General features: G+C 29.4%; 3 protein-coding genes across 6 annotated transcripts; 2 read left to right on the forward strand and 1 right to left on the reverse strand.

Moving 5' to 3' along the window:
* Nucleotides 1-584: 584 nt before the first annotated feature.
* LOC119600568 (RNA-binding protein 1-like) lies at nt 585-6,452 on the forward strand. Of its 4 annotated transcripts, none has more exons than XR_005231151.1 (6): nt 585-761; nt 962-1,192; nt 1,270-1,416; nt 2,544-3,988; nt 4,062-5,398; nt 5,703-6,452. XR_005231151.1 is itself a non-coding variant. In XM_037950883.1 (4 exons), the coding sequence occupies exons 2-4, from the start codon at nt 984-986 to the stop codon at nt 5,791-5,793; spliced, it is 447 nt and encodes a 148-aa protein (XP_037806811.1). In that variant the 5' UTR covers nt 585-761; nt 962-983; the 3' UTR covers nt 5,794-6,215. The 4 variants fall into 4 exon arrangements, 1 of the variants encoding a protein (XP_037806811.1); XR_005231152.1 differs by having other exon boundaries at nt 2,544-3,984; XR_005231150.1 differs by having other exon boundaries at nt 2,544-5,398.
* Nucleotides 6,453-7,357: 905 nt separating this feature from the next.
* LOC119600577 (anaphase-promoting complex subunit 15B) lies at nt 7,358-8,054 on the reverse strand. The gene is made up of 3 exons (XM_037950901.1): nt 7,795-8,054; nt 7,645-7,732; nt 7,358-7,589 (listed from the first exon to the last, which is right to left on the reverse strand). The coding sequence occupies exons 1-3, from the start codon at nt 7,915-7,917 to the stop codon at nt 7,420-7,422; spliced, it is 381 nt and encodes a 126-aa protein (XP_037806829.1). The 5' UTR covers nt 7,918-8,054; the 3' UTR covers nt 7,358-7,419.
* A 268-nt stretch (nt 8,055-8,322) lies between these two features.
* LOC119600579 (ubiquitin-like protein 5) lies at nt 8,323-9,268 on the forward strand. Its single transcript, XM_037950903.1, has 3 exons — nt 8,323-8,463; nt 8,526-8,664; nt 8,732-9,268. Exons 1-3 carry the CDS (start codon nt 8,425-8,427, stop codon nt 8,773-8,775), a joined length of 222 nt encoding a protein of 73 aa, XP_037806831.1. The 5' UTR covers nt 8,323-8,424; the 3' UTR covers nt 8,776-9,268.
* Nucleotides 9,269-9,713: the final 445 nt, after the last annotated feature.

Consider the following 9,713-nt stretch of genomic DNA (forward strand, 5'->3'; position numbering starts at 1 on the left):
TTGACCTTTTGGTAATTTTTCGTTCTTCAACTGGTACTTTTTAAGTATTTTATTATAATGAACCAAGAAACATGAAACTAAGCAATCAGGGACTTGAGTGAATGGAAATTTAAAATGGAGTATTTATTATCTACTTTATACTTTTTCCTTATTTAACTGGTACTTTTTGGATTTTATAATATTAAACTTAGGAAATAAAAAAAAATTAAAGTGTTATTTAGATTATTCAAAATTTTATTATATAGATTACACTACGCAGCAAAAATATATACCTGGGAAAATATAGGCCAATCATCATAAAACTTGGTGAAAGGTTTTGTTTTTAATTTTTAAGAATTAATCAATTTTAATTTTTTTGCATCCCTGCATAATTTCCCACACAACTTTTGTGCTTGCTCTATTTTATTGTTATAAATTATATACAATATCCCACTTAAAAAGTCTCGGATTGCGTTTTTATTTAAAATCTTTGAAAATTTTAAAATTAAGCGTATTTGAGAACTTAGTCGGCTTACAGTCGATTTTAAGCCGCCGCCGATATTTTTAGTGTAAGCCACCGCCGCCGTTAATATTTGTCGGCGCAAGGCTATGATCCGCCATTATTAAAAGTGACTTGCTAGTGTGAAGGTGCGTTTTTTCTGTCTTTCGCGTTAGAAGTGAAAAATAGTGTCATTTATTTAATTAGTAAAAAGTGTAAAAAACACATTTACAAACATATTTATTCATAGAAATATATAATAATAATTTTTCATCATTTCGAAGTAAGTAAAAGAACATTTTATTTTCTAAAAGACAGGCCGTAAAATCTACGCAAATTATGCAAATGGAAAAAAATATGTATGTACTTATTGTCCGCCATCTTGTTTTTGTGTAGATTATAAGGGAAGTCTGAAATAGTGAAAGAAAAAAATCAATAGGAAAAGATTTGCGTTTTAAGAACCTTGATTTTTTTGTCTTTAAGATCAAGAGATACAACACAAAAAATGCCACGCTATCGTGAATGGGATTTGGCATGCAAAGTTTATGTGGGTAATTTGGGATCTTCCGCCTCAAAATATGAAATTGAAAATGCTTTCAGTAAATATGGTCCTTTGAGAAATGTGTGGGTGGCACGTAATCCACCAGGTTTCGCCTTCGTTGAATTCGAAGATAGACGTGATGCTGAAGATGCAACCAGAGGTTTAGATGGCACGTAAGTTGAGAAGAGGAAATCTTATGATTCATGAAAATTATGTATTTAAACACTAACAAAAACTTTCTTCTATATAGACGTTGCTGTGGTACGCGCATACGTGTTGAAATGTCCTCTGGCCGTTCTCGTCGTGACAATAGACGCCGTGGTGGCACCAGCAGTGGTGGACGCGGTGGTGGTGGCGAAAGTAGCAGTGGTGGTCGTGGCGGCGGTGGCCGTTACAGGTATGTATTATTTACATTTTAATTGTTTAATTTCTTTTTATCTTTTTGTTAAACATATTTGTTATTTAATTTTATTATAACGTCATGTAAATAATAATCTGCAACGTTTTTTATTACTAAATTTATTTTTTTTTTATAAAAATTTAAATGCGTTTCTATAATAACACCTCTAAAAAATAATGTATGCAAAATAATGACATTCAAGGCCACTTACGTCAGTGATAAGAAAGAATAATTAATAGTTTGTTAAAAATTTACGTTTTATCTCGAATAACAAGCAAATTTAGGAATTCTATTTACTCTTAATGTAGCATTAGTTGGTGCTTATGTTTAGATTAGATCCACTGGCAACTTGATCTTATTTCCGGTAACACGTTTCATACTCGGAGAAGAACTGCCAATTCAGCGAAAATTGTATCTACCGAAATATCACTTTTATGCAGTAAAAATCTGTTTAACATTTATTGAAAACAATCATAAATTAATTTCAAATACATATCGACCCTGTTCTGCTAAATGCGAATGTATGTACATATGTGTTCTTATTTTATATTATATTGAAATCAAAAGTATGAATTAAATGTTTGTTCTCATTTAGAACAGGACAGGACCATCGTTTTTTTCGATTCGAAAGAAGCTTTAAAAATATAAAGATTTCACATAAATTAAATTTTTCTCTAATCGAGTAATAATGTAAACATTTCCTGTGTAGATGGATAGTTTTATTTTTTTTTGAAAATTTCTTTATTGTCGCATTTTGAAAAAATTATGTTATTTTCTAATGAAGCTAATTTTGCTTGTTATTTGATTCCGTTTTATTTTATTTTTCTAGCATGTCATTATTTAAGTTTAGTTTTCATTGTGTCTCATTCTAACATTGTATTTTATCTTTGAAAAAACCCTGCCCTGAAAAACCATCACCATATGTAAACATATATTTTTTTTTTGCTAATCATGTCGTATTTTTTCTTGTTTATTCCTATGTGTCTATAATTAAAAATAAATTTCAAATAGAACAAACAAGTCCTTGTTAAATTATTTGTACACATTTGTATTTGTATTAAAAAAAACTAAGTTCTATATTGGTTAATTACTTTAAACGTGGTATACGCTCCTCATTTTTACAGGATAAAGACAACTTCTGCTTCTACTACTACCTCTACTCGTACTACAAGTACTTCTACTACTACCAACTCCTCTTCCTACTACTACTACTTCTACAACAAACCAATCAACAACTTCAACAACAACGACTACAACTTCTACTATTACTGCTACAACAACAGAAACAAATTCACCAAAACTATTATTCAAATTCCTTTCATCAAAACTACTAATAAAACTCTCAACAAAAACAACACTAAACAACATACTACACACCACCACAGCAACAACTACACGATATTAGAAACTTTCAAAATCAGTTACCGACATATTACTTTCATTTCACTCATATTTCAGTTAAAAAAACAAAATTCAATCATACGTAATATAATCAATTATATATTAGTTATTTTAATTATCATCGACCATTTAAATAAATTAAACAATCTTTATCATCATGAGCCAACGACACAGACTTTTTTAGGGGAACTTTTGGAAATTGACGTAAATGTAGTTGTTGTTGTCGTCGTTTGTAAACAATCAAATCATCAAAATATCAACAATCACCAAAACCACCACCACCACAACCAACACCACCAAAAACATCTCTTCAATTGTAGTAGATTCCCGCAACTTAACTGTTGTAATACTTCCTTCAAATCATCAACTTCAACGTTGACAATTTTGTATACTCCTTCATCAGCAACTTCAACTGCTTCTTCTTGTACTTCAGTCGCCATTATAAGCACCAACAAAAAAATTACTACTACTAAAAACATCACAATAATCACCAATACAACTACCTCTGCTACTACTACCACCACCACCAATATCAATATTAACTCGCCCCCCTTTAACAGTAGTAAACAAATTATTAACAACACCACCACAAGTACCACATCCACCACCACTACCACTTCTACAGTCAAAACCTTTTTAATTCAACTTGCTCTTCTACTTGTACTTCAAATGCTGCAATTCCACGCAGTTTATTATTACTATTATTATTGGTCGTCTACAGCTGCCGCCTTATTTGGGTTTTTGGCTTGTTTATCTTTACTGAACAACATATCAACAACTCAATTAGCAGCAGCCGTCTTCTTCCAACAACTACAACCACCACAACCACTTCTACTACAACAATCAACCACAATCACCATTATTAGCCTTAAAAAAATCATCATTTTCACCAATATTATAGAAAAAAACTACAAGAACACTTCAACAAGTCTTCTTTCAAAAAAACAATCAATCAGCAACGGATTATCATCATCATTTGACAGTTAATAGACTAATACAACTACTGAGACTACTGAGTACTTGAGTGGTTTGTGTCATTTCTGTAAGATTTGAAAGTCGATTTCAACAATTGAGTAAACCTGTTGATGATGAACTTGTCACAAGTATTTTTTTACTGCTTCTGAAAAGAAGTCCAACCTACATACATACATATAGTACTACATGGTCGGTCCGTTAAAGTACAAAAAGAATTGAATTTTAAATGCGTAATTTATTTCGTTTAATAATTTTTTTCGTAATAGACAAGATACGACAAGATATTGGACATTTACGACTTTTTGTTGTGGCTTGTTTTGCAAAATGTGTTGTTAAATAGTTTGATTGTCAATGTGCTAGTGAAAGCACAAAATCAAACGTCCTTATTTAAAACGACTACAAGTGCTACGTCCCAGTCCCAGCTTTTGTTTTGAGAGCAACGAATAATCAACCAACACTTCTTCATTTCTTCAAATTCACATCGCGACCACAAGATCAACCATCCCATCTAAAAATCAACGTGTCTTCTATTCGATTGATCGATCGTATTTAATGAAGGGTATAGTATGAATAAATTTTCTCATGTCTGAAGAAAGTATTATTTTTTTAGATAATATTCAAAATCAAATATTTTCTCGTTTATTTTTATAAATTAACTTCTACTCTAAATTGATCAGAGTGTGTGTTAAATTAATTGCGCTTTACTCTCTAGAAAAGATTCGTAAAGTTTTTGTGTACTACATATCTTTTTTTATATTACTCGATATAATTACAATAACATTTTTTATATTTTTATTTTTTTGTTTTTCTATTCAAACAAAACAAATGAGTGTTATTGAACGGCACAACATTGAACATAAAAATCTTGCGTGAAATTTGAATTGATCATCATGCTTTATGAATCTATAACATCTGCCACATCGTTCGCTTTTGGAACACTTCAATCAACAACACATACTAGAACAATTATAAAGTTAACACAATCAACACTTTGAAATAATGTCATCATTATTAGCAACAGCATTATATTAGAGGTTTCTCTTCCATTTATTTTCTCCAACACAACAGACATCATCTTCAAGTAGTAATAATTTCTTTTGAGAAAATTTCAAATCTAAACTTCAAAATTTTTGCCAACTACTATCTACCAGCTTTAAAAATAATCGTCATTCTACAACAATGGGGAGCAAAATGTAAAAGCGTGTATTTGTGTATTTAATTGTTGAATTTTGCCATGGGTCGGTCGGTTGTCTTCACTACTCTACTACTACATCCTTTTGCCCTTAATTCCTACAACATTTAGAAAAACTTATATATAAATAACTGCAACAAAAATATCATCAAAACCAACCAAATCAAAATCAATCAACACCAAATCCTACCAATATCTAAAATCAACCAATCAACCAACCAATCAGCAATCGTCACAACAAGCAAATCTTAATTTAGAAAAAAATGAAATCAATATTGTTTGAGTATCTCGACATCATTATTATTTAAAGAATTTATCTTCTCACTGCCACAAGTATAAAAATCAACAACCATTTACCACCATACAAAAAAAATCAATCAACAATTAATCAACCAAAACAACAAAATTGTGGTTTGTTTTCTTTAATAAAACAGTGACAGTTGTCTAATCAGTTTATGCTACTGTCACTGTTCTATTCTATTCATTATTATTTTATTGTTTTAAAATACTTTATTGTTTTTAGTTCTTTGCTAAATCAATTGCTATTTAGCAAAACGTATACTTAATTGATTTAATTAAATTTGTTTTGTTTTTTATTTTATTATCTTTTAAGCTTTTAGTTTCGAACTTAACCTTCTTTTAATTGATTTCCTTCTTTTCTCAAACTGCTAAAAATTTATCATTGTATTTTTTGCCTTAATGATTATTTTTACAGATCCCGCTCGCCCAGACGCAGTTCTCGATCCCGCTCCCGCAGCTTTTCACGTGACAGACGTAGCCGATCGGATTCACGTGATCGTCATTAAAACTAATTAAAACTTATAATTTGTTTGCTTAATTATAAAATTAAAAAAAAAAAAAAACATATGCAATGTTTACAGATAATGAATTCTCAAGCAGAAAAAATGAAATTCATTTAAAACTTAAATAAGAAAAAAAAAAAAAAACATTTTTTTCGTCCGTGGATATAAAAACCTTTTATTTTTTTATTTCTCTATTTTTAATTGTATAAAAACTATTTTTCGTTTATTTTCAGTATGAAAATATTCGCATATATGTTCTTTACATATTTTTTCTCTTAATCTTAAGTTAAGTATGTACATGTACCATTTTTATCATAATGTAAGTAGTTATTTTTTTCAAACTCCTCATAATTGATTTAACTACTAATTGTGTACACAATTATGTCTACACAACAATATTAAAATTTGCCAAGTTTTATTTAAAATATTAGTGTGTTTATTAATCATCATTTAAAAATCAACAACACAACTACTACCAACTTAACTGCTCCAAACAACAGAAAAAATACATCAAATCACTTCACTCTATCAGTTTACAAGTTACACATGAGGTAAATTCAATTTTTTTTTTATTTTTAATAATGTAGTATTGGAAACATAATTTTAAACATTTTAGTGATTTTTAGAAATAAAACCTATATAAATAAAAAAAAAAAAATGTACGAAATGTTGTTTTTATTATTCTTAGTTAGAGTAATGGATTTAAAACAAATGTAAGAAAAAGTTAAACCTTGTAACATTTTTTGGTAGATGATTTTTAAAGCTACTAAAGTTTAACACGTTTTTTTATTTTCTGAATAATTTGGGAAAAGTTTCCGTCCTCCAAAACGAATTTCTCGAGTTTATTATGAAAAATATTTCATTAAAAATGTTTCGTGGAGAATGTAAATATTATTCTTTCGAATCGAATTAACGAAAATCTTCAAAAAGAATTTTCTCGGTATGTCCGTCCCTATGTCCAGCTGGCTTTTCATATAAACCTTTTGCGCAAGGTATAAGCCAAGGACGAAGTCTAATGAAAGCGTTTGAAATCATTCCATTATTTTATCTAGTTCCCATATAACCTGATCTTCCGATCTCTTCAGAAATCGGTATATCTAACTTCCTGTTTCACAATATCGAAACTACATTTTCTTATAAATATATTAATATTTAAATATATTGTTGTTTTCAATATATTTGTAAGAAAGAAAATGTTCTTTCGCATTTAGAGAAACCGGCAGTAAGTTTTTATATACATAACTGACACTGTCGATTTTCGTAAAGATCGGGTATCATTTGAACATAGTCCCCATGCATACTCCCCTTTATAAAATTTCTTAAACGTTCATAATTGACTTGTAACCAATAGTATCCCGATGAAATTCAGATTAACTTGTATATAAACATAAATCCCTCCTCCGATTTTTTTTAAGCTAGGGATATATTTGACCATTGGCACCTTGGCTCTTTTAGAAGGAATTTAATATTCCAAAGGAATAAAATCAAAAAATAAATTGAGAGGTTAATTCTCTCGAAACTTTTAAAAAACGGATTAAGTGCCTATTTTAACATAAAAATATCTAAATCTATTTGCAAATTCAAAATTTATTACAATTTACTTTGAAAATAAAAATATTTTACAAATTTTTATTGAGATCCCGGGCCAACAACTATTGGTATGTCATCATTTAAGTTCATTTCCTCTCCTGGTGAATATAAGCCTAAAGCAGAACGTTCTGGCAAACCGGGTATTGCTCGGTCATTGGTGTCATCATCTTCATCATCATGGCTATCAGAATCATCACTATCATCATTGGCTAAAAATTTAATATAATAAATTAAACTAGAATTTTTTACCCAAAAACAAATTACCATCTTCATCATCCGTTTCAAGCCCAGGCATTGTTAAAACTTTTCCCAAAGGATGTAAATCGGCAGCGGCATTCTTCATGGCATCTAACTAAACGGTAGACAATTAGTAAATCTCTTTATTTTGTTAATAATACAAAAAAAACAATTTACCCAACTATGATGTTCACGTTCATATTTAAGTACTTCGGCCTCCTCGTTAATGGGAGCACTATCAAACCATATACGATTGGCTATGGGAGGCCGTAAGGAGGGAAAAAATGGCAACATAGACATGTTTAAACTTTTGCTATTTACTATTTTAATAAAATGCTAATTATTTTGTTAATATTACGGTGACAACAAAACTTTTTTTCTTACGATGTAAACAAACTTTCAAAATACTGAGTTGCAGTTTAAAAGTACTAAACAATAATTTTATTAAGCAACTCTGTTTTCGTGGAATGTATCAATTGATACATTCCACAAAAACAGAGTTGATTAATAAAATTTAAAGAAAAATATTTTTAAATCTACAACAATTAAAAGACTTTTTAATAAAAAATAAATTGCAAATAAATTAATTTTTTTTTTAATATTTCTACTTTTGTTTAAATACAATTTCTTATTGAAAAAGTACTTTTTGCTTAAATTACTTCTACTGTAAAATCCAAATTTTCCATGCCTGGAATCTACACATTCAATGCACAGCTGACTGTCATTATTTGTTTGTGTCCTAAAACGTTTAACATTTCAAGAAAAATTCCAGAAATTTTGTAATTTTATTAATAATATACCGCAAAAATGATAGAAATTACTTGCAACGATCGTTTGGGTAAAAAGGTAAAATAAATAGCTTACAAACAATTATAAAACTTGCTGCTAAAGTCTTTTTTTATAAACAGGTACGCGTGAAATGTAATCCGGATGATACCATTGGTGATCTCAAGAAATTGATTGCTGCTCAAACGGGAACAAAATATGATAAAATCGTTTTAAAGAAATGGTATACCATCTATAAGGATAATATTAAGCTATCGGACTGTAAGTATTGAATCAAATTGTATTTGTAGTAAGGTTTTGTTGTAATCTTTTTCTTTTTTGCTTTTAGATGAAATTCATGACGGCATGAATTTGGAATTATACTATCAATAAATATACAATAAGTTCAAATTAATTTAAAACTTTTTTTACCACTTTTAATAGACCTGAAACTTAAAATAATAAAAAAAACTTGTATTTAATTATTTAAAACAAATATTTCTGTTAAAAACTCTTAAAATTATTAACTGATCTCTAAAACTATGATATTTCCCGTAAATCTGCGAATCGGCGGTAGATTTTCTAAAAATAAAGAAAACAGATACATATGGGTGTGCGCCCAGTACAAAAGTGACACAACTCAATTTTTTTTAAGAAAAGGAAACACATTTTTTACAAATTCTGAAACATAAAGAAGGACAACGTTTTCTCTTCAACAGTTAACAACAACAAAATACACTAATATTTTTTTAGAGATAAATAAGCATCATGTGTATAGTATAAGGCTTAAACTTAAAGCTTAAAGAATATGAAAACGCAAAAATAAAATTTTGAGTTATGTTACTTTTGTACTGGGCGTGCGATATGTATGCAATATGCATATCAATGAAAGTTCTTACGAATATCTACCCTTTAATCGGGGTGGTCATTGTCTTCAATTGTTGAGGGAAAACGAATCCAAATATTATTCATATAACAATCTTCCCAAAGAATGTGTAATGTAATTACTCTAGAATTGAATCGGAAAAATATCTGGGGTCCCCAGAAACTTGATTTCAATAGATATGCTAACAGACGGACATAGATAAGAATTTAAAAATAAAGTACAGATACCGAAAAAAGAATGCTTGGTTTGTTCTAAGATACCATTCGTCAAAATTGTCGTTCTGGGGTCAACATTTAATATGCTGGGTCAAAGGATAAAATGTCCTTTTTTTAAGTGTTATTCAAGAAAACACCAAACAGCGTTTAATTTTTATTATGGGAAGAGGCCAGAAAAGAATGGGAGCAGTGTCGCCAAATGTGGGGATTCCCCCCCCCCAATTGGGGAT

The sequence above is a fragment of the Lucilia sericata genome, unplaced genomic scaffold (genome assembly GCF_015586225.1).
Source record: "Lucilia sericata isolate MDLA Ls3-8-SP2 unplaced genomic scaffold, ASM1558622v1 Contig000117F_arrow, whole genome shotgun sequence".
Lineage (NCBI taxonomy): Eukaryota > Metazoa > Arthropoda > Insecta > Diptera > Calliphoridae > Lucilia > Lucilia sericata.

Bases quoted from the DNA above. Each gene is read 5' to 3' on its own strand.
- LOC119600568 (XM_037950883.1), top strand. From the start codon at position 984: ATGCCACGCTATCGTGAATGGGATTTGGCATGCAAAGTTTATGTGGGT. The intron at 1,193-1,269 runs GTAAGTTGAGAA...TCTTCTATATAG, and splicing joins ACCAGAGGTTTAGATGGCAC to ACGTTGCTGTGGTACGCGCA. The intron at 1,417-5,702 runs GTATGTATTATT...TTATTTTTACAG, and splicing joins GGCGGCGGTGGCCGTTACAG to ATCCCGCTCGCCCAGACGCA.
- LOC119600577 (XM_037950901.1), bottom strand. From the start codon at position 7,917: ATGTCTATGTTGCCATTTTTTCCCTCCTTACGGCCTCCCATAGCCAAT. The intron at 7,733-7,794 runs GTAAATTGTTTT...TCTACCGTTTAG, and splicing joins AACGTGAACATCATAGTTGG to TTAGATGCCATGAAGAATGC. The intron at 7,590-7,644 runs GTAATTTGTTTT...TTAAATTTTTAG, and splicing joins TGAAACGGATGATGAAGATG to CCAATGATGATAGTGATGAT.
- LOC119600579 (XM_037950903.1), top strand. From the start codon at position 8,425: ATGATAGAAATTACTTGCAACGATCGTTTGGGTAAAAAG. The intron at 8,464-8,525 runs GTAAAATAAATA...TTTTATAAACAG, and splicing joins ACGATCGTTTGGGTAAAAAG to GTACGCGTGAAATGTAATCC. The intron at 8,665-8,731 runs GTAAGTATTGAA...TTTTGCTTTTAG, and splicing joins TAATATTAAGCTATCGGACT to ATGAAATTCATGACGGCATG.